This window comes from Gallus gallus, chromosome 9 (genome assembly GCF_016699485.2).
Source record: "Gallus gallus isolate bGalGal1 chromosome 9, bGalGal1.mat.broiler.GRCg7b, whole genome shotgun sequence".
Lineage (NCBI taxonomy): Eukaryota > Metazoa > Chordata > Aves > Galliformes > Phasianidae > Gallus > Gallus gallus.
The window spans coordinates 4,169,456-4,193,809 of NC_052540.1; the positions used below are offsets into that span (position 1 = coordinate 4,169,456).

The 24,354-nt window shown below is 39.7% G+C and overlaps 1 protein-coding gene across 2 annotated transcripts in view; it reads left to right on the forward strand.

The window, feature by feature from the left end:
* The window catches only part of RYK (receptor-like tyrosine kinase), a 51,832-nt gene that overhangs the window by 25,864 nt on the left and 1,614 nt on the right, over positions 1–24,354 (forward strand). Inside the window, exons 8-14 of one of the 2 annotated variants that reach the window (XM_040705819.2) lie at positions 1,082–1,216; positions 4,209–4,295; positions 15,074–15,143; positions 16,353–16,485; positions 18,230–18,339; positions 20,542–20,701; positions 23,943–24,079. In XM_040705819.2, the coding sequence (XP_040561753.1) occupies positions 1,082–1,216; positions 4,209–4,295; positions 15,074–15,143; positions 16,353–16,485; positions 18,230–18,339; positions 20,542–20,701; positions 23,943–24,079 (832 nt within the window). The remainder of the gene's footprint in view (positions 1–1,081; positions 1,217–4,208; positions 4,296–15,073; positions 15,144–16,352; positions 16,486–18,229; positions 18,340–20,541; positions 20,702–23,942; positions 24,080–24,354) is intronic. The other variant, XM_422674.8, reaches the window with a different exon arrangement.

A 24,354-nucleotide genomic window follows, 5' to 3' on the forward strand; every position in this document is an offset into this window, starting at 1 on the left:
TGGAAAAAGCTGCCTGGAAACCTTATATGGTAGAAGCATTAAGACAAATACATCTATTAAAAACTTATTTTCCACAGAGTTTGGAAGAGATCATAGCATGCAAATAAATTTTAAGCTGGTTTTCCTAATTACTGTCCCACCTGCCCCTCTTTTCACCCACTAGCCTTTTTGTGTACCACTTCTGATCCCAATGCATGGGCGGTGCTGTCAACCTCACGTTTTTAGGTTGGCCCTCTAAGCGGTGTCATCTAGTTAGTGTGATCCCTGGAAATTTGTTAAAGAGCCTCTTGCAAAAGACTTGCCATGATGGTGACTGTGTCCTTAGCGACAGTTGAGCTCTTAGCCGAAATGAGCGTGGAAGCAGCTGTACCTCAGTGGCACTCATTGGCTTGCTGTGTTCAGCCTGTATTATTTCAGAATGCCTTTTTTGGGGGGGATGAGGGTTGGATGCCACCAGTAGCATGGGGAACAGTGGAACTGAGCATAAGAAGAAAAAAGTTTGGATACAGAAAATAAACAGGAAGAACACTGTTAGGCTATCACAGTCGTATTAACCTTGTTTTCAGTGACACTTAAAGTTTGTCATAAAAGTGACTCTCAAACTTTCTCTAGTAATTCAAGGTCTTGCTACAAAAACACTCAGGCCTTTTTGAATATGTTGGTGTATCTAGCTAGATGTGTCTCATGCCCAGAAGAGGGCACTGATGATTCTGGTTGTGCTCCTGATGCAGTACCGGGTAAGGCGTTTTCGTGACTCCAGCAAGCCTTCAGCAGTTTCTAACCTCAGTCCTTATTTCCCTGTTGAGAGGGAAGTGCAGTGTTACATTAATCTGCTTCAGTATGCAAGAAGGAGCTTCATTTACTTGGTGTTAATAATGAGTCTCAGTTGTACAATGTTATATAGACTTGTGTGATTACTACATTTGGCTTCTATTGTGCATTTTTTAATTTAATACTGTACGTAATCTTCCTAAGTACACACTGCTTGCATGTCTTTGTACCTGTAGGTGGTGCTGAGGTGAAGCAATGTGCTTGCGGTCTTATAATAAGGGTATTTATATTGGTTTGTTTGGCTCTGCTGGCTCCTCAGGTTATCCTACATTACGGATAGAGAAGAATGATCTTAAAAGTGTCACTCTAATGGAAGCAAAAGCTAAAGTGAAGGATATAGCCATCTCCAGGGAGAGGATAACTCTAAAAGATGTGCTCCAAGAAGGTATTTGCAGCGCTTGGGATGCTTTTTGGTTACAATGTGGTGTTTATATATATGTATGTATTATTCTTTCTGCAAGATTTTTCTGAAATTAATCATGGGTGATGTTGCTGATCTTTATAACTTTTGTGAAGGTAAAGAATGATGGATGATGTTTGCATTTAGGGTGCGGGGGGTGTGGGGAAGCAGCTTCTAAAATGCATTAGAACATGGGAGCGACTAATTATGCAAAGTAAATAATTGTCTGTGTTAATAATCTGGTCATTTAAAAAGAAAAATAAATGAAAGGGTGAGATTGCTAAGGAGTGAGGTAATCAGCTGAGGCTGTAAGTGGTTAAGTAACTTGACTGCAAAGTTATTGCAGGAGAACTTCACTTAAGGGGGGAAAAAGTGCCTCTGTCATCCAAGTCCAGTCAGTCTCCATTTAATAGCTAATATGGAAATCTTAACTGATGCAAAACTAACAGCTCTGCTATGAAAAATTTAGACTACAGTTTCTTTTGTTGCTTAATTTTTATTTCAGAAGTGTTCATTTACAACAGTAATTGTTGTTACTTGATACTGAATTTAGAACATAGACTTAAATATCTAGGTTTTTTTTGTCACTAATGGTTAGTACTGTAACTTTAAGTCTGTGTCCACATAGCCTGATAAGAAACCAAATTTTCCAAAGCTAAAGATTTAAGGTAGTTATCCTTTAGAGGCAGAACTGCAAAGTGCCTGCAACATCCCTATCTGGAAAACAACGTGAGGTTGCCAAACGTTTTGATTTGATGTATGGCTTTAATCTTTAAGCTGATAGCTTTGTTCTCAAGTCCAGTGGTTGTGCAAAAATGTTCTTACATGTGGAGGATGTTCATAGAATTGTAGAATGGTTTTGGTTGGAAGGAGCCCTACAGCCCACCCAGTTCCAACCCCCTGCCATGGGCAGGGATGCTGCCCACCAGGTTATGTTGCCCAGGACCCCCACCAGCCTGATCTTGAACATATTCAGGGATGTGGCTGCAATGAGATCTTTCCAGAGCCTTTTGTTCTCCAAGCTGAATGCCCCCAGCTCTCTCAACCTTTCTTCATAGGAGTGGTGCATTCAGCCCTCTGATCATCCTCATGGCCTTCCTCTGGACCTCCTCCAATGGTCTGCATCCTTCCTTTAGAGGTCATCTAGCTCAACTCCCCTGCAATGAACAGGGACACCTACAGCTATTTGCGGTTGTTCAGAACCCCATTCAGCCTGACCTTGAATGTCTTCAAGGATGGGACATTCACTACCACTTTAGGCAACCTGTCCCAGTGCCTCATCACCCTTATTATAAAATAAATAAAAAATTCATCCTTATATCCAGTCTAAACTTCCCCTCTTTTAACCCCAAGTACTTTTCAGGAGGGCTGCTACATCTTACATCTCCCACCTTGTACTTATAGCAGAAATTACCACAATGCAGATGCAGATCTTGTGCTTGAGTTTACTGAAACTAATGAGGTTTACCTGGGCCCACTGCTCAGCCTGTCTGGGTCTCTCTGAATGGCATCACATCCCTCAGGCATAATGAGACCACATCACACTGCTTGGCATCATCCACATACTGCTGAGGGTGCACTTGATCCCACTGTTGATGTCATTGATGAAGATGTTAAAGAGCACCGCTCCCAGTGTTGACCCCTGAGGAACACCACTTGTCCCTGATCTCCATCCAAACATTGAGCAATTGACCACCACTCTCTGGGTATGATCTTATAACCAGTCTCTTGTACATCAAACAGTCCACCCATCAATCCATGTCTTTCCAGATCAGAGAGAAGGGTGTTATGGGGACTCTGTCAAAGGCCCTATAGAAGTCCAGATAGATGATGTCAGTGGGTCTTCACATGTCCGCAGATACTGTTATGCAATCATAAAAAGCAACAAGGTTGGTCAGGTAGGACCTATCCTTAGTGAAGCCATGCTGGTTGTTCTACATCATCTCCTTCCCTTCTGTATGTCTTAGCATAGCTTCCAGGAGGGTCTGCTTTTTGACCTTCTCTGGCACTGAGGTGAGACTAATGGGCCTGTAGTTCCGAGTCGTCCTTTCTACCCTTAGAAATGGGTGCTCTATTGCCTTTTTCTTGCATCTGGGGTTTCCCCAAACCAATTGCAGCACCTTGTGGTTGGCCTTGTTCAACCTCATTAAGTTCTTGTGGGCCAAATTTTCAAGCCTGTCAAGATCCCTTTGGATGGCATCCCATCCTTTGGTTGTGTCAACTGCACCACTCACCTTGGTGTCATCAGCAAACTTGCAGAGAGTACACTCAGTCCCATTATCCAGGTCATTGATAAAGGTGTTGAAGGCTGTGCTTCTTTATACTGTCTGTTGCCCATAGCTGTAATGTTCAGAGCCATGTGATGACTGCAGGTGGGATCATAGCTATCTCACAAACTTTACATGCGATCTCATGGTAGATGATAAAAGAAAAAATATTCTTTGAAGAAAGAGTATCACTTTTTTATAATGTGGTACTGTATTCACAAACTGTACCATATAGATACTGTTTCGTTGAATGCTCTACTTCTATGTGTACATTAAATATATATATATATATAATTGAGGAATGTTTTGCCTGACTTGACTGTATGCAGAAAAGATGAAGCTAGAAATTTTAGCACAGGCTGTGAACTGCCACAAATAAACCAACTGTCAATGTCAGTACTTCAATTAACTAGGTTCTGTTGCTGTCACTGTTTCATTTTTGCTTTTCTTTTTTATATTTTACCCTGAAGTTAACTAAAGCTTTCAATCTTTGCTATGTATAGTTCTGAATCCAACTCCTGCTGATGGAGAGTACTCTTGTTGATTCACTGGGGCATTCAGGGCTTAAGCTTTACCTTTCATTACTCCTAACTTTCTGCTGTGGCAGATACATTTTAAGGTAGTGGGTTTTTAATGGGTATTTAATTCTATCAGCATTGTCAGTGTGTTTTAAGCATACAATGCTTACTAATTTTATGTTCTCTTTGTAGGCACATTTGGGCGCATTTTCCATGGAATACTAATAGAGGAAAAAGATCCCAGTAAAGAAAAACAAGTTTTTGTGAAAACTGTTAAAGGTATGTTTACCTGAAAGACTTCATTTTGTCCAATTGCTTGGCCTCTGTTGCATGCTGAGTGTACCAAATCTGTCTTTAAAAACAGTTAAGCAAAAGCCTCGTAAAACACAGTAAAGAAAACTACTTAAAAATTGCAAACAGTTTGGGTGCAGCTGTCAGCCAGCAAACAGTAATGTTGCATGGAAGAAGAATGCACTTGTTTACTAGTGCCTGCACTTACTGCATTAGCAGATACTTCAGCTTATTCATTTTTCTTGTAAAAAATCTGATTTTCTTTTTCCCCCTGGCATGGAACATCTACAGCCTTCTCCTATGTCTGAAATGCTGAAAAGGCACCTGTAATGCACCTTAACAGCTCACCGATTTCTGTAATTTACTTTAAGTAATAATAATGCCTTTTGTCATTTTTCAAACAATCATGTATATCTATATATATATATATTATATGTAATATATACATATTCAGCTTGGAAGCTACTTGGAAGAATATTAACACTTGTTTAAAGGGGAGGAATTTAAGATCAACCTGTTGTGGAATAAAGTAGATAAAAAGCATCCCTACTTTGAACGTGTCTCATGGCAGTCTGAGACGGATGTTGCTGCATTCTTTAGCTGCATGTAATTCTTGATGTAGGCCTAGCCAGGGTGGTGTGCTTTGCCAGTGAAGATAGGTCAGTGCAGGTACTGTACCTGCTGCTCCAAAATATACTGGGCCTTTTTTTTTTCCGGGTGCCAGTTACTTTCATAATAACAAGATGCTTCTATTTTGTTTTTTGAGTGCCTCTGAGGTGGTACACTTTCATTCTGAAGCATTTTTCTTCCCTGTTGAATCCGAAGAGGGCTTCTGTAGATCTGTCACCCTTTGGGAGGATCTTAGAACTTTCTGCTTGAAAGGATGGTGGTATCTGGAACTCTGAATATCTGAATATATAAATCTGAATACTGAAGTTGTCCTTGGTTTTGTTTCTGACATAGCAAAAAATAATGTGCACTTTGTAGAGTGCTAGTATCTTGTAGGGTTTTGTTTTTAGTAGTAAGAAGTAATCGCGCATCCTCAATTAAAGAAAATTCTGCTTCTTTCCAGTATCTTGGGAAGTTTTCCTAATTTTGGCTCTTCTCTGTCCTTCCCTGACAGACAGTTTGGGGTTTCATTTTCTTTATTTCATGTAGCTGGCAAAAGTTTTATCCCATGTCATGTGAGCCTGGTGCTCCTCTGTGTTCCAGAAAGCTCTCAAAGTTGCTGCTTCATTAACCACTGTTACCTTAACTTGTGATCCCCTTTGCTGCGTTGTTTGGTTCTCTTCGTTGACACAAAGTCAACAGACACTGTTACTCCTGTAGCATCTAAAATTGCTGTGAACTCGGGCACTTTGACATCTGTATGCTTACTTGATAGCATAGGAATAAGACAACATCTGCAAAAACATGTCTTAGTTGAGCTGCTTCCCAGCACTGCTTTTCTGATTTCTTTACCAGCATGAGCCTTCCAGTCTGCTCTTAAAGAAACATTTCTCCCTTGAAATAACTTAGATACAGTCAGTCTTTGATACAGTCCATGTCCTTCTTTCTCCTAATGTTTTGCTTTGCAGTGAAAAGTTTGCTAGCTGCAGCTCTATACTGCACAAGTCTTAACAGAGCAATGGTATTTGCATAATTGTTGTTACTAGAGAATTTCTTAGTTTTAAGAAGTATAAACACATTGTCTGCATAGATAACGGATTCTGTTGATAATTGTCTGTGAAATAATACGGGCTTGGGCAGCAGAACGTTGCTAGGAGAATAACTAATAAACATCCCTTCTTCTCCTTACAGCAGTGTATTTGTAGAGCCAATATTAAGCAGTTTCCTCTTTGTACCTTGGCTATGATGGCTGTGTGTGCAGCTGGATCATGTACTAAGTTAGGAATTTGATCTGCTTGGAAAAAAAGAGTGCGAAAATGCTCTTAACCTGAATTTTCCTTGATCTAGTTTGTCCTGTGACCACACACACTCTCCTCTTTTGGCACAAACACAGAGTAGGATCGAACCGCGGAAGAGAAAATGGGTGTAAGAACTATTACACTGACTTAAGTATCTCTGTTGCTGGAGGCAAAAAAAAAAAAAAAGGAGCCTGAGGGTCATGGATAAGAAACAAGAGAAAGAAGTCTTTGTAGCTAAGTTACCCCAGGAAAGCATACTCTGTATCTTAATTTTTTTGCCCACAATATGCTCTGGTGTTGGTAGAGTCCAATGATGCTCTCAATTACAAAACAATAATAATTAGTGAAGGGGTTCAGATTTTCTGAAAAATGGGAACTGAAACTCTTTCAACATGTGTTGTGGGGAAGAAAGAGTAAATAATCCAATAACCTTCCTGAGAGAAAAGACCTCTCTTTATCGGGATCAGAGCTTAAGACACTGCATTGACTGGCTTGTTGCTAGGGTAGTTGCTGCAGCTTTAAATCTGGAGTTACTAATAGAAGAAACCCTTTGGAAGCATAGTACCTGGATAGGTCAAATAGAATCAGTATGTTTGTTTCCAAACTAGAACTTCTCTCATTTATTTTTCTCTAAGAATAAGCTTCCAGTAATAAAGTAGAAAAGGTTTTATTAATGGGGCTAGACTGCTGTCTACAATATTCTTACAATATTCACCATGAGAAACAATTTCCTTCTAAGACTAATGGAGCTTTGTCTTTTCATTTTTATACTGAATTGATGCTGTCAGCAAGAAAGGGCTTAAAAATTGCCTTACTGATGCATCGAATGCTTGTAGAGGAGCATTAGGAACAATTAGACTGTCTAATTTACAGGAAAACCTGTACTTTAAGCTTTGGTTAGAGGCATTCTTAGTTCGTGTAATTAACTATATCACTGGATATATCCTGTCAACCCTGATATGGAGACCAGTGTACTGGCACACAAGTGGCTTTGTGACTGGGTATTACCAATAGAAGCCATATTAAACGTGGCAACTTTGCACAATGCAAAATGAGAAAGCTATAGTGGATAAGTGGTTATCTTCTGGATATGTCCAAGAATGTCTGCTGTTGACTGAAAGACTTCTTTGAGCCATGGGCAGCCCATGTGTTGGCTTCTACAAGACTTCTGCTGTACTAAGGAGATCATTAAATTGATGTCAGGACTACTGCTTCTGCTGCCTTTTGGGATGCATCACAGTATTTGTCACTGAGACTGGACTCGTCAGTGTCTTGGGACTTTTATCTGAGCAATTAATGAAGCCACCAAACTGCTTTTTGACCAATTCAGCAACTTCTTATTGCGTACGTGGCTTGTAGGGTGGTAGGACTGCAATTTCGAAACACTATTTTTGTTGTAGCTGTTGTAAGGATACAGTGTGAAGGTCAAGTTAATCCTCGAGTGCTACAAGTTCACTCAAGATCCCTCAGAAAATGTTGTTTCTCTCATCTAACTGTAGTATGTTCCAAAGAAAAGTTGTAACATGCCCTAGATAGTGACAAACCTTCTACCTGTATGTTCATGAAATACAGTAATTTGTCTTTTTTTTTCTGATGGTATATCATCTATCATTTGAGAGCATGTCTGGATGCATGAATCTTTCCTTATGTAGAGTGCTCTGTGCCAAAAAGAAAAAAAACTTAAAAGGAACAAAAAAAAAGAGGTATCGGTTGGCAAAATTAGAAGCAACTTTCTGGAAGCTGTAATAACTTTGGGAGTATGACGGCTGCACGCCCAGGGAAAAAAGATGTCTTTTTTAATACCTTCTCTAGATCCTTCATGTAGGTCATGCAGTTTTCTAGTTACAGTTCAGAATTTCACTGTGTGTTAATTTCCTAGTCGTCATTATGAAAGCTTCAGCTTTTTACACGTTCACTCTTATTTTTGGATAATTTGCTTCCCTTATTTCTATAATTGACTTTCATGAAGATTAAGGATGTACGTCATTATCAGTAAGAACAAGGATATATGTCTGTACTATTTTTGGAGAGTCAGAACCCATGGATCAACATGACTTGAATAGGGTCTTTGTTAGGAACGTGAGACATAACTGCCACCTGACTACTCACTGTGCTTCTTGCCCTGCAATAGAATTGTTTTATGTAGTAGTAATGCTTCAGTTTCTTTTCTGATGGATGTTTTCCAACCACTCCAAACTTTAGGAAGTGTCTTGGGTGGGCTGTTTATCAGAGCTGGAATTACATTTCTTGCCTGTAATTGTCAGATCTCTTCTGCCTTAACAGAGATGTGAAAGAGACTTTTTTGGGAATCTTTAGAGCTTTGTACCTCAGAAAAGAAGGAACACTGTTACGTATTTTGACTTAAGGAATACGTTGTTTAATGGTGCTTTTCCTGCAAAGGAGAAAAATCTTTTGAAGAACAAATGGAATTGTATTATTCCAGGAATACACGAGGTGAATTTGAGCTATACAGAACCCTGACTCATATTCTGGCCAAGGTACATTTTTAATAAAAACAACCAATCTTGCTGTTTAAGATAACCTGGCTACTTCCATTTCATTTTCTAACCACTTAACATTTTTCTTCTGTACAAGAAAGGCATTTTTGAAAACAATCCACCCATGAAAAGCCCTGGAAACAAAGACATGGTGTAGGTGAAGATTAACTCTTAGGACTCCTTTTTACTAACTTTAACAAAGCTTTTAGTTTTGTTCACATCATCATAGGTTGCTAAAGGACTCTTTTTTTTTTTTTAGCAACATTGGCTAATTACAACATTACACTGTTGGTTGGCTTTTATTTTTATTTCTTATCAATCTAGCTCTGAGTGGCTGCTCAATGAACACCCCACGTACTCAGCATAGGTCATGGTGGAAGCTTTGGAGGAGCTTAGTGAATTCACCTGGTACATCTCAGGACTACAGCTGGCTTCATAGCATTTGTGCTACACAAGTTAAAACAGAATGTCAATGCAAGCTTGTGCTGTGCTGTAGGCATGAGGAAACCCACTAGGTGTTAAGCTGTATGTTGAAGTCATTCTGACTGAACTGTCCATAGCATACAGATCTTTTTCTACTCTTATTCACTTGATGTCTATTTTGGCCAGTCTGTGACCTGAGTACAATTTGGCGATCTTTGGGGCTTCTTCATTACATTTAAGAAATTTAATAAAGTCCCTCAGAATGTAGACTGTACAAAGTGGGAAAACAAAAGGTTTTGGATGAGATGTATGTTTAATAAGCTGTGCATTAATAAATTGAAGGATTTCTTATTTCTGTTATGCATACTATATTATCACAACCTTGCGCACGCATAGTGGTTCCCGAGGTACCACTTTCAAACTGTGTTGATTTTACACTGTTAAAATCACTGTTTTTCACTTTTAAAATTTGCAAGGTCGTGCCTTAAACATGTTAAACACACACAGAAATACCTTCTTAAAATAACAGGTATTTAACCTCCCAGAATCAGAGTGCAGGATCCTACTACTTTAGAAGAAAATATTACAACAAGAAAGTTGAGGAAAAATTCTGCTTGTATTCTGGGTTTTCTTATCTTTTTTTTTCCGTAAAGGAAGGATGATTGAATTTAAAGAAAAATAGCAAATTCCTGTAAGTTTATATGAAAATGCATTGTCAGTCAGACCCAGTTCATTAGAAAGTATGCTGAGACCTTATCTATGTACAATCTACTCTTAAAAAAGAGAAGTTTAGTAGTTGATGTCTAAAGTTCTACTTCCATTTCATAATTTAAATATCTGTTATTTAAGTTTCTACAGGGGGAAAAAAAAAAACCTCACATTCCAGCATATGCTCTCCTTTACATTGAGTTGAAACCACTACTTGTATTTCAGTTTTGTTACCTGCTGCCCATAGCAGTTGATAGACACTGAAACATTAAATCAGTTCTTTTCCTTCTCCTGTTCTATTTCACATTTAATTTTACTTTCCAATTATTTGAAGTTGAGTAGATCACTGAGCAAAGAGCCGTCCACTTGTTGCCATTTGCTGCTGCAACTCTAGGTTCCCCTCTTGTTACATAGGAAAAAAACATCATCCCCAAATCATGCTTCTCTGCTCTTTTATGTTGCTTAGAACATCTGTTTTGATATTGCTGTCAAGAGACATGTTCATCAGAAGCCTAGATTTCCTAGCTGCAGTGATTTGTGCAGCTACTTCTTATAGCAGTGCTGACAGAAACTGCCCACAGCAGGCTGTAGAAAGGCTCTGGAATAACTTGTTTGAATTTTGAAACCTTTTGGCTGTGTTGCTGTTAAGATTCTGCTTTATTTTCTTGCTCTTTAAAGTAATCTATTTTAATGACCAAGCTACGATTTAAAGCCTGAAGTCATAATACAGTGTTTGCTAATTTGTGATTCTGGAAGATCTGACCTATAATGTTGTTCTTGTAAGTCATCCAGCTAATCAGATAACCACTGCAGTATTCAAGTAATTGCTGCTTTTTCATCTCTGGTAGGTAATTTGAGGTGTGGAGCAACTCCTTCCTGATGTACTACCACCCAGTGAATGTAGGGTACGATGCTCAGCAATTGATAGAGCGCCTGGTCTCATAATGAGCAAGTTAGTGCAATTTTAGTGTCATCTCGGAACTCTTCTTGAACGTGTCAGGTGTTTTGTGAGCATGATTTACGTGACTTAAGAGACATGGTAAATGAGGATTTAAAACACAGTTTTATAGATGAACTTCTGTAAACGGGTAAAAATCCAATAGTTGCTCTCTGGCCTTGAACCAGGAAGGGCCTCAGCAGATCTACTTGCCAGAGATTAGCCTCATAGATAGCACTGGTAGTGCCAAGAGCCCCATTGTGCCTGGCTATCTACAAATAACATAATATAATGAGATAAACTTGCAGCCATATCAAAGCTTCCAGAAATCCGAGTCTGTTCTTGCTCTGCACCCCAAGGTAGACCGTTAGAGTCATTGCCTTGTAACAGTGAAGGTAAAAGCATCTTCCTACATCTGTCCTGAAGTTTGCAGTCTTGCTGTTAAGCACCTTCTAAGAATTGAGCCCTTTTGGTCCTAACTGAAGTTCTGAATTACCCCTGGCTCTTATAACTTTGCCCCAATTCATGTCATTTCTCAGTTTTGCTCTTCAATTACTCAGCTACTGGTGTGTAACAGCTTGGAGGAAAATAGATGATGATTTGTCAGGGTTGAGCAGCAGTGACCTGACTAAAGCTCAGCTTGTGTTCATCAGGCTGCAGCTGTATGAACTGCTGAGTACTGAGGCATTCCTAATCCCAAGTAGCAGTAATATCTCAAAGGGTAGTTTAGCTTTTTTAAGGCTTTGAAGAAGTTGTGCAACAAACCTTGTTGTTTTACTCAGGAGTGTTCAGCTTAAACCCAGTGCTGTTTGCTGATGGTGAATTTAGTATGTGGGAGACTGTGGCCTCTTGTTGCAACTTTGAGTTCCTGTTCTTATTTAAGAGGTTTCTGGACCTGTGGGAAGTTTCCCTTTCTTTTTTCCAGCTCTCCTCCTGTTTGGTTCTATGTGTAGCTATAGTTCAGATCAAGTAACCTTGCAGATCCCATGCAGGAAGAAAAGCTGCAAAAGCCTGAGGGCATTCTTGTGCATTTGGTGAGATCATTCCACAGGTCTTGTTTTGTGAGGCTACACAAACAGTGAAATACTAAAATGTGCCTACTTACATATAATGCTTATGTATTTGAAGGATGCTTCCTGCCTAGGCAGGAAAAGGAGATCTGTGGAATTTGCCTTAGCAAATCCTCCTTGCACCTCACCTGGCTGGAATTGCTAGGTCAGGGCTGTCATTGGTGCTGCCCTGGCACTGTATGTTTCCCATATCAGAGCCAGAAGTGCTGTGGTTGTCTGAGCTGCTTGTGTGGCTTTTCAGCGTGGGATGGTCAGACTCCCTCAGACAATCAGTTCCCCTACAGATAAATGTTTTATTAGCACATTCACCTTTGTAATCTACGAAAACCTGTCTGCTGGATGTTCATAAGTGGTGTAGTCTAATAAATGAGTTTAAATGAACTTTGTGTCATGTAACCCAAGAAAATGGGTGTAAAACTGATTTCCAATGCTATAGGGACTGTTGGAATAGCATTACTTTTTTTCTATTTTTGACCCCTTTTGACTGGAACCACTTAAAGAAATGTTCAAAGTAATGATTTATGTTCTGTTTTGAATTACGTCTAATGAAATCACAATAATAAAATTGTGTGGTTCTTCTATATTGGCATAGATCTAAGTTAGAGAAGGGTTAGTGTTCTACTGCTATTGTTTGTTCTTTGTTGGTTTGGTTGGTGTTGTGGAAGTTTTTTTCCATACAGAAAACTAGGAAATAGTATTGATAAGAAAACACAATGCTGATTCTGGGACTGTTCCACAAGATAAGATTTAGATTTCCATATGTACTTGAACTGGAGTCAGTCATCTTTTGGGTGCTCAGCAGCTGTTGCTGAAAAACACCAATGAAACCTAGCAATGACCTGCTGAAAAACACCCTGGTGATGGAAAGGGAAAGGCATCAGCAGGACAGCATTGCCTGTAGCAGCATTAGCGTGAAGAGGTGAATAGGTGTGTTGTCCGAACCAGAGTAACTTGTTCTGTAAATTTTTCCAAGCCAGTTTTAAGTAATCTCCGATTTAGCTCTTCAAATTATTACATGGTGGCTCTTGCAATTAAAAGCAAACGAGTTAAGCAAGCACAGAGCCAAAGAGCATATGAGCATGTTCATCAGCCTAAACTCACACCTCTTAATCTCTTTTAGCCCTTTATTATACACTCGGATGAAGAGGCTATGTTCTTTTTTGAGTGAGTGGTTCACACGTTTAAAATGGAAGCTTTATACAAGTAGCCTGCTGCCAGTTCCTCAGGTTCTTGTAATATGCTTCTATGCCTTTATTTTTTTTAGTTCTTCTTGCCCATTGTAATGCCTGGATGGTTCAGCCATTCAAGCCTATATAAATTCATCGTAATGTGCATCTTGCTTTTTCTCAATTATTTACAAACCTTAGAAGTCTGTCTCCTTCATATGAAATCTGTCACATATGAAACACTGACTTCAGTTCTGTTGCTGCACAGTAGGTAGGACCTTCTCTTTGTCATGCAGTTGATGGATTTCAGACCAGAGATATGGAAGGAATGCTCACGTGAGGGTTCCTTTATCACAAGAACCTGTTCATACAAGGAAATCACCATTTTGATACATCCCATAATATATCATAGCTGTAATTGTTGTTGATGTAATGACACTTACAGCCTTATAGCCTTATGTTTCAGAATTTGGTGGTCTTGGTCCTTTGAGGCTGAGCATTGATGTTCCTTAGGGGTTTCAGAGCATAGCTAGAGTTCAGTGCTTCTGCCTAGGATCTGTGTCTGAACTTGCAATGTTGATTTCCAAATCTCTTCCTTTTTGAGCCTCTGGATGCTTCTAGGAAGCCATGCCTTCTTTTTATTTCCTCCCAAGCTAACACAGTGAAAGAGCCTCTGTAGTAGTTTGCCTCAAGTTACCCTTTCTCTCCCTGGCTTAGGCGAAGTATCTCAATCCAGTTGATATTTTGCAACTCACATGTTACACGATTTCTCTTCTGATGAGCCCTTCCTAGGTTCATCAAAAGGGCTGTGTTGTGCCCAAAGCTGCCTGCACTTCCAGCAGATCTGGAAAGTTGTTGTTTTTTATTATTGCAGTTAGAGCCCATCTAGTAGGGTGCCATCCTCTTGACAGGGAGGCCACACTCTCTTTGGACCTTGTGCTTTCTTTCCCTACCTCGAGCTCATCTACACTACCTACTGGCACTACTCATTCTCATTCAGACAAGAGTCACATTGTTCTTTGCAGGGTTACAGGTCAATTAGGAGAGGGTCCAGTGAGGCGTTAGAGCCGGTATGAGGAAGAAGATAAGACCGTAAAGAGTAATTGAGTTCTCTCTTCCCTCTCTTCCTCTCTACTCTCTTTCTCAGGGCAGTAAAATGTTGGTTTGACTCATCTGTGATATGTGAATTCATCCTAATGTGTCAAAGAGAACTGATTGGCTTTCTCCTGTACTAGCTTGCTGCCTAGGCACACGAACGCTAGTTGTAACATGAAGGAGGGACAGAAGAGTGCCCCCAGATGTGGGGGGTGGGTGGGTTTGTGGGAGCCCTGATTTGCATTACTTTAGGCTTCCCTGTTGATCCTTGCTAGCAGAAAAGAAAAATAGATCCCAGAATGTTGTGGGTAAGGGGAGTGCAGCCAGTGGTGCTGTCTAGTTGATGTTCTGGTTGTTGGAGATGCATGAATTCCAACTGGCAGCAGAGATTTTTTTTGTTTTTTTTTCTTTTGAAAGGTTGAGAGAACTGCAAACATTTCTAAGGTTACCAAGAGTCAAGTGTTTCAAGTAGAGAGCATTGAGTGAGTAACTCTAGGAATAAATGGTCTCCATCAATGTGGAAGTAAACTGCAGAAGCCCATGTTGTAATTCAGTAGCAAATTGGTGTCTGGTGTGCTTTTGTGAAGTGCCTGGTGTGTTTCCCCCCCCCTTTCTGCAGCGTAGTCTCTGCGTGCAGGATTTCACCTATGCTGCCAATGAAGGCAGTCCATGCGTGCCCAAAAGCTGTCAGGAAGCAGCAAGAGTACATTCTGTCAGCACCTGGAGTGTTTTTTTCCTTTTCAGCTTCACTCCATTTGTTTTAGCAGAAATATGCCCTAGAATTTGGCTTGCTTGTGTGGGTTTTTGAACTCCACTTAAAAAAAAAAAAAAAAGTAAGTAAACAGAATCTGTTTGTGCACAAATGACCTTAGCTGACTTATAAATCTGGACCAAATTTCAGATAATAGATTGGTTTGTTTCCAAAGTTACATCTGTGGTTCTTATTGTTTTTTTTTCATTAGATCAAGCCTCAGAGGTACAGGTGACAATGATGCTGACTGAAAGTTGCAAACTCAGAGGACTTCATCACAGGTAAGCCAAGCTGTGTTCGAAAGTCAAACCGCATCTGTGTGAGCTGACAGTAATTGTGTTTAAAGCTGTCTTGGTTTTGGTGTGCCAGGCTGAGCGGTGACGTGGTTAGATATTCCTTTCATTTTCAGTTGCTGCAGCCACACAGTGGCTTACGCTGCTTTTTGCACATGCTGGTTGTTAAATGTGGCATTTCAATGATAATGAGGAGAGTAAGTATATATGCAGGTTGATTTTGCTGATTTATTAGTCTGTCTTGTATTACCTGCATTTTCTACATGGCACATAGAAAGGCTGAAATTGTCCTTGAAGGTCTTCGTTGCTGGCAAGGATGCAGGAAAGAAGAAACCCACATGGCTAGTAGTAATTTGTCTTTTTCACTGGTCGTGTGAAGGAAGTGAAAGTAGTTAAAAGAGAACTGTTAATGCTACATTGGATTTAGAAGCTGCTTTTCTAAGAATTATTATAGTTAAGACCTTGTCTAAAAGACAGAATTGTATTAAAAGGAGTAGCAGCATCTTGAGGAAACATATTTTAACATGAAAACAGGGTGAAATAACCCCTCTCCCATCATTCAAAATTGATTTATCCTTTTACAAGTAAAACTCCTCAAATGTCCCACCTTGGTAAACATCATGCAGAAGAAAAGCTGTTAGCACCTCTTACTGAAGATGGGTGCATAGAGTTCATGAACGTAATGCCTGACTATCAGACTTAGAAAAATGTGAGTCTTCCAAGTTACAAACAGCAACAGAACTCACTGAAAAATTCCTACTATGTTTTCACTAGAACATAGAGTTTCTTAAAAATGTTTCAAGGAAATTTTAAATCATATTAAGTTTGTTTCAAGTTTCTGTGGGTTTTCTTATGTTGACGCTACAGGAAGGTGTTAATAAACAATGCAGGAGGAGGTTATGCAATCTGGAAGGAGAGAAACACCCCTGCTAGAACTCCTAAATTACTTCTGCATTAATGGTGCACCCTTAAATCTTCTGTCACTGCCCCCCACAATAATGTCTTCTGCTTTTCTTCCTTTTAAATCCTCCGCAGTGTCTTCAGTTACTTGGAGTCTTTGTGCTCTGCAATCTGTAACACAAAGCTAATGTTTTCACTTGATGTTGAATTACTTTCAGTTAGTGTGTTTAGGTATTGAGAGGATTTAGGTCAAATTACAACTTCATAAAACAAGATGTTTCTCTCCCTGTCTTCCAGGAATCTGCTGCCTATCACTCACGTCTGTATAGAAGAAGGAGAAAAACCAATGGTGCTGCTGCCGTACATGAACTGGGGGAACCTTAAACTATTCTTGCGACAGTGCAAGCTGGTAGAGGCCAACAATCCTCAGGTAAGCTCTGAAATCTGTCATTTCCTGCCTATTCAGCTTTTACTCAGAAGCTCTGGTTTGTCATCTGTATAAGTACCTTAAAAGGAGTAGCTGCAGTATTCATCCTGTCCTGTGACAACGTGAGAACTGACAAGCAGGTCCTTAGCATGTAGTAATTTTGATTCATACAAGGAAAACATTCTTGGCTGCCTTTATCATAGCCATTGAGAGACCGTACAGCTGACTTAAACTCTCGGTCAGGGTAGCAGCTGGGTATATCAACACATCTAAAAAAGTGTGGGAAATGGTATATGGTAGTGGATTCAAGTTGGAATACACAGGGGAAAGTTGTGTACAGAAAAAAATGTCAGATTGAATGAAATGTTTTTTGCAGAATGGATATGTCTTAGTGCTTGGTAGTTCATTGTTTCATAATAAGCATAAAGCAGTTCTGTTAAATGTATGACGTGCTGCTGTAGATTTGCTTTACAGTAAAACAACTGTGTTTATTTACCTTGATAATGGAAGGGAAGTGGTTTCTGAGGATTGGTTTGTTTTCCTGCTGTTGGCGCTGTTCAGCATTCATAACTCTTTACCATGTTTTCCGTAGAACTTACTGCATGTGTTTCACAAGAAGTGAAAAGGAAAAAGAAATTCTTAGATGAGCATAAAGTTTAAAAAATGCCCTTACAGCAAAAATGGAGTTGGTGTTAACAAATAAGAGAAAATTGGAAGGAAATATGACAAATGTTCAGCCGTGCATTTGTCAGTATTTTAAAACTATCCCTCTTGCTGGGATTGCCTGATCTTTCCTTCTCTTCAGCTTCACCTTGGTTTGCCTCTTGTCTTTGAATTAAATTCAAAATTAATTCTGGTTTGCTGAGGTCAGCATTTGCCCCTGTTATGCACCAAATTTGAAACTCTCAGGGTTACCTACCTCTGTCAATTTACAAGGCCAATAAATTGTGATAAGCTGCTACAGTCTTCCTACATCGATTCATCTGCTTTGCTACTTAACCTGGGTTATAAATCTCTATTCAGCACACCAACATCCCTTTCCAAGAATTCAGAAATGGCATTTGTAATCTGTGTTACGTCAAATAGGAGTTGCCTCTCAGTGGTATTGCCATGCTTCCTACCATACCAAAACCTGTAATGTTTGGTGTTGTGCTTATTTGAAGTACCAAAAACAAACTTTTGAGTTCTCTGAAATAGCACATTGTCCTTGTTCTTATTAAAAAGCTGTTTACAGTAATACACTGACTTCTTAATTTAGTTTAGTATTTGCTTTATTTTATCCCCAGTCTTGCAACTGCTCTATCTACCTACACACTAAAGCTTCAGAAATACTGTAGAAATGGAAGAGAGAAACCAGGATATAGATGTAAGGCAAGAGTTTTATGTAATTGTGACGCTGGTTTCCAAACAACAGGAAGTGAAAGTGTGGCGAGCAGGTACAAGTAACCATTTTTTGCCTGCATTCATTGCTAATCCAAGGAAAGGCTATGTAGCAGTGAGAAAATTGCAAATTGCAAATGCTTGCCCCTGCCTAGTGTCAACTAGGGGAAAATAAAGGCTAAAAAGTTAGAATAAGGAATCTTCATAAGTTTTCAGAAGATGGTAGTGTCTGTTCAACAGATGATAGTGCATAGTCAGCTGCTAGAAAATCAGTGGCTACTAAAGGTTAAGGGAGAGGGAAGGGCCGTTAGACTACAATTTAGAAGTCAGCCTGTTCGGTATTGATTGTTGTTCTGTACTCTTGCAGGCAATTTCCCAGCAGGATCTTGTACATATGGCTATCCAGATTGCCTGTGGAATGAGTTATTTGGCCAGACGGGAGGTCATTCACAAAGACCTGGCTGCTAGAAACTGTGTGTAAGTACCAAACAAGACAGAGTCATTGTGCAAACAGTGTTATGTCAATAACTAGGGCTAAGATGGATTTCCTTTAACCAGCCTGATCTCTGCTTCAAAACATACCACTTTCTTTTCACCCTCTCTTTTGTGCAAGTGGTTCTGTCAGTGCAATTTTCTTCTAGGTATAGGGTAGAATAGAATGCTTGGTTTTTAAGAGTGCAGAATGTCCTATTCTGAAAGATCTGTAGTAGATTTTGGTTTTCCTTATTTTTTGCATGTGCACACCCAGCCTAAATGTCGTCTTTTAAGCTTTGATAGTAACTTGGAGCTTCTTTGGCAGTTTGCTAATAGACAAGTTTTGCAGCGGGTGTTGTTGGACAGGGGAAGGAGAAGCACCTACCCTGTGGCCATCCCTTGTGCTTTTCAATTGGTGCCACTGAGCCCATTTAGCAAAATCCTTTGTGACTCTTGCAGTATGTAAGGATTATCAGTATGGTAGAGTTTCTTAAAGGTTCCTTTCATCTGTTCTTATTGCTTTTTCTCTCTGGTGAATGTATTAAAGAAGTGATACCACAGAAGGTAAAGATCACAAGCAGTGCTCCGGGGAAGCTGCCTTGTCACAGCCTCTTATTTCAGTACAGCAAATTAATTTATTTGTGCCCTTCCTGTGCAAGGTTGAGCATTCTGACAACTTTTCTCCCTGCCCTTGTAGGGCAAAGTTCAGCTTTGTTTTAGTTGCCATACATGTGATCTTGAGTGATGTCAATATAACTCAACTCATAGTACATCTGGCACTCCTTCTCCATGGCAAATGCAGGCAGGAACTGAGCTACTGACCTGTTGTGCAGTACAAGAACGTTTGGACTAGTTTTAGCTTTTTCACATAGGAAAAAAAAAAAAAAAGATTGCCAGTAGTCAGGATTCTATGAAGGGCTTTGGTCATCTGCCACTCCTTTCTTTCCAAGGTTTATTCCTGAGAGTACCTCCATGTGGGGAAAAGCTGGGAGGAGTTGGTATGAAGTGTATCAGGTCTGTGTCTGTGCTAATATCGATCGGGAAGAGAGCCAAGGCTGCAGTGCTCTTGGCAGGTTTGTGAAGGAGTGAAATACTTTCCTTCTCAAGTGTCTTGGGCCCAATTGGAATGGACATAGAGATTACACAAGTCAGAGCTTGGTAGTCACTGGAAAGGTATCCCTTGTACTTGTTTATAGGCAGATCTTCTAGGAATTTCTCTGAACTTCATCTGCACTTCTTAGGAGTGATTACATATGGAAATTTCCTAGTCTGAAAATTTTGAGGTCAACAAACAGACCTGAAAATGCATAAATATGGGATAAATAAGAAGGTACCTGGGACACTGAAGCAGCAAAAACGCAGAATGAGCATTTATATTTATTTTTCTCTTATGAAAATAATATTATTCCAAAATGGAAGGACAACAAAAACTAGTTTAAAAATAAAAAACGACTGCAATATTATTCATATTTTTGTCACAAGATGTCAGAAGTAATGTCTTGCCTGTATTCTCAAGTCAGGCATTTGAGAACACTGAGCTTTGACTTTTTTTAAAGCTTAATTCACACTTAATTTAACGTTCTTGAGGGGCAGAAAGGTAGTAGGCAATTTTATTCCATTAAAAACCTGCTAAAGGCTCCTCTGTGCTAATTCAGACATCTCTTGTTGGTTACAAACGAGTCTTGCTTAGTCAGTGTTCAGCTTCTGACAGCAGTCATATCTTTTGCTGAGGCAGTGTTTGTGGGAATAAATATTTTATTAAAGCAAATAATCACTTGATTAGGGGCAAGACTTTAGGCTGCAAATGATAGTGGTTGCTTTAACAAGATACGGCTCGATCTTGTTTAGCCTGAGTCTTTAGTTCATTGTTGGTACAGAGGTATCATAAATAATTTAATTCTATTGTGGCTCTCCAAGGGAGCAATAATAATTAAGGGAGTTGTTTGTTTGCTTTAGCTGTACTTTTGTAAATGCTTGATTTTATTTAATCTAAGACATGTAGTGCTTACCCGCTGACACAGAATAAATACTTCCTTAAGTAGTATTTGATAACCACAGAGTGTGTCTGCATCTAGAAGAATGCTAACTCTTTGAAATGCTGAGAGTGTGATCAGTATTCCTCAGTGAAATTAAGGTAGAGCATAAGTATTTTCTGTGAAACTGTAGTGCCAAGTTTGCTTAAATACTTCTGTTCTTTTAATTTAGCATTGATGATGCACTTCAGGTGAAGATCACGGACAATGCGCTATCCCGAGACCTATTTCCTATGGACTACCATTGCCTGGGAGATAATGAGAACAGACCGGTTCGATGGATGGCTCTTGAAAGCCTGGTTAACAATGAATTTTCCAGTGCTAGTGATGTGGTAAGTTTGGTTGGTTGGTTTTGGTTTTTTTTCTTGGGGGGGGGAAGATGTGAATTAGATGTGTACATTTATTTCAACAGTTTTCCCCTGTAAAACTTCTTTGAGCAGTTGGAGGATCAGAAGAGAATTTATCCAGAACAGCAGCTGTGCTCCTGCTTCCTCCATTTGCTGTGCAGGATAGATCATTTAAAGGCCACACAGATGCTTCTCACATGGAAAAATTCTGTTGCACCCTGTCCTACTTCAAAGTGTTACCAGAAGAGAGAATTAAATTAAATGAGAATTGAATTGTATTGGCTCGTTTCTGCTACTATTCACAGTCTGCTGAAGACTGAAGGAAGCTGTTTCTTGAAAGCTTTCCCCTCTGGGAGATTGGCTTTGAAATTACAATCAACAGATGAAATTGTCAGTGTTTTCTCTTGTACTGGGAAGCGCCAAGTTGAACGAAGTACTTGGCAGGTAGGGAAAAGATTGAGAAAATAATTTCCTTTGACCCGTTGACTACTGTCATGCTAACAAAACCTAGAATACAGTTGTATCTTTGCTTCAGGAGCACACTGCTGATACATTCAGCTTATTTACTAGGACCACCTGGTTCTCTTCTACAAAGCTGCTTTCCATGTAGTCAGCCTCAGCCTGTCCTGGTGTGTGTGTTTTTCCATCTGAAGTTGGATTTTGCATTTGCTTTTCTTGAACTTTGTGATTCAGTCAATTTCTCCAATTCCTTGAGGTTCTTTTGCAGAAGGCTTGACCTCCAGCCTCCCAGCTCCTCTGCCCAGTTTGATATCATCTACAAACATCCTGAGAGTACAGCTTGTTAATGGAGATGAAACAGTATTGATTCTTCAGCAGCAATGCTTCTAACTAGCTGCTATTTGGACTAGTACTGCTAGTCACAGCAAAATGAGTCCAGAAATCCAGCCAAATTAATGACAACATCTCCTTAATTTATCTTTAAGATGCTATGGAATATGGTTTCAGAGGCCTTGCGAAGTTAAGGTGAACATGCATCTCACTTCTCCTGTTCACTGTGTTCTTAGCTGAGTAGCAGTCAGCTTAACCTAGCAGTTTACCCTTGGTAAATCCACACTGACTGTTCCCAGTCACCTTTAAGCTTCTTGTGCAATGGTGTCCAGCATGTTGTGCTCTCTGCCCATCTTAGGTGCAGATGTTCAACAGCCTGGCCCTGTAGTTCCCTCTGCCTTCCCTCCTGAAGAAGGTGCCTTTTGTCCAGTGATCAGCAACCTTCCCCAGCTCTTGTGGCCTTTCAGCAACAATGAGACCATCTGAATTAGTGCCCTCATGTTGATGCACTTTATGAGCTTTGGTTTTCCAGACTCCATCCCTGCATACCTAGGCATTCTTACTGTATTTTTCAGGCAGCCTTGTCTTCATCCACCTTCTCTTTCCTTCCTTAGTGCCTGAACTTTGCCACTGCTTCCACAGGGGCCTTGTACTATACTTGCTCAGCATTCTGCACATCAGAACAGACAGTTCTGCTCACGGAAGGCTGTCCTTGAAGATCATCAGCCTTTGTTGATTTGAGTAGTAATTGTCTGAACCACTTCCCACTTCTGAGGGGATATTTCCTTTGGTAAGGATGTTATCCTTACAGTGGCTACATCCAGAGATTGTGATCTACTTAAAATTGGCTAGGTTAGGATACTTCTGAAAAGCTCTGGTTGTGTTTTTCCTCTTTGCCATTCTCTCTATCTTCAAGCCTTACAAACAAACAGACAAAAAAGCTGAAAGAAAAAGGAGTCAGCTGTGCTCCAGAAATACTTGTGTACTCATTGTACTCATATGGAGTGTTGTTACACCAAACAAACCAGGAAGTAGAAATTGCCCATAAGTGCATGTTTTTATAATACTAAATGAGATCAGTAAGAACATTGATTTGTTCTTACTCACTTCTTAAAATCTGGAACGTGAAAACATTTGCTGTTCGTGAAGAATGGGCTTGGAAGTAAGTCTATATAGCACTGCCAGTACAATTTTGCTAGGAAGTAGGCATCTCAGTCTCATAACTGTTTCAGAAAAATTAGTGCAATTCAGCTTGTACTCTGCAGTATTTTAACACAAAACTCCCATTTGTATTCACAGAGATAAAGGCAAATTGGCTTCTAATGTGTGGTTCTGTACTTTACATACATGGCTAGTGAATTTTACAACATGTGAAATCAGACTTTTCTTCAGAGTGTAGGAAATGTGCCCTAGATACTTTGAGAAGTATCAGGTGAACTCAAAAATGGTATGCTTTTGTCCTCTCACTTGGAACAGTTCTAAATATCAACTTCATGCGACTTTGTTGGTGATGAAATCTGTTGCAAACAATTTTAGTTGTTGTCTGTTAAGATGCAGATAGTGTGTGTTCTGGGCTTGCTTTTTTGGATGCGTTTCTTTAAAATAGTTTTCCTGGCTTGAGACTTTTCTAATGCATTCTTCCTCTGCCAGCAGTTGTACTAGTCAGCCAAAGCATATAAAAACAAAATATAATTCCTGTTGAATTTTAATGTCCTCTCTCTAGTGAACGTGAAACTCTATTTTTTTTTTGTCATTCACACGTGCTTCCTTTATAGATTTAGAAGTAGCTGTGTTCTCAAAATAGTTTTGCTTGAATGGCTTTTTATTCGAGGTGCAGTGTTACTTGTTACGTGTCAGTTTTCTTAACTGCAAATAAAGGCATCCTCCCATGCCTTCCTCCACTGCTAATAGATAGCTGTTCAGAGCCAGGCCATATCTGTACACTTGCCATTCTCTAGCTTAGTGCTTCTCATCAGCGTCCACTGGCACCATTCCTCAATTTAGAAATCCCCTGACTGAAGCCTTCTTTTCATTAAAGTGAAGAAGATTTTAAGGCTGGGAGAAAAGGCAGTTCTGCCTCTTTTAAAATAGACCATGATGGTCTTGGCACTTGTAACCTCAGCTATGAATCTTCAGTGTGCAGTATCAGAATATTCTGTTTTTATTTGGTCTCTTGATACCAAGTTGTAAACCATTTTACTTATATTACACTTGCTCTGTATTGATTGTTCAGTTATTTTTATTTATCATATTTAGTTATCTCATAAGCTCCTCTTAGTAGGAGAGGCTGAATGGTGTGTTGAATGCTGATCCAGGTGCCAGGTTTACTTAGATAAAATCTTTGTTTTTATCGGGAGTGGTACTTCTGAGCCTGTGTTCAAAATATACTGATAATGTTCCTTAGATTTGTTAAGTGTTCTGTATGCTCTCTTTTCAGTGGGCCTTTGGAGTAACACTGTGGGAACTGATGACTTTGGGACAGACTCCCTATGTCGATATCGACCCCTTTGAGATGGCTGCATATTTAAAGGATGGCTATAGAATAGCTCAGCCAATCAACTGTCCTGATGAACTGTAAGTGCCTTTTGGAAGCAGGGTAAAATGTCTATGTTGGAACCAGCATTTTAAGCCAACCTTATCAGTGAAGCAACCAGGTCTTCCTCCTCCTTCCTGTTTATCTGCGTTTATGCTGACCCTTGTGTATTTGTGTAGCTTTACAATGACCTGCCTCGAGGAATGCAAACTAAAGTTTTTTATTGTTGAGTTTCACTTAATCTCCACCCAGCTCTCTTCCTTATTCTGACATGCTGATGAGATAGTGTTAATCAGCAAGATGAGAGGAGGAAGGT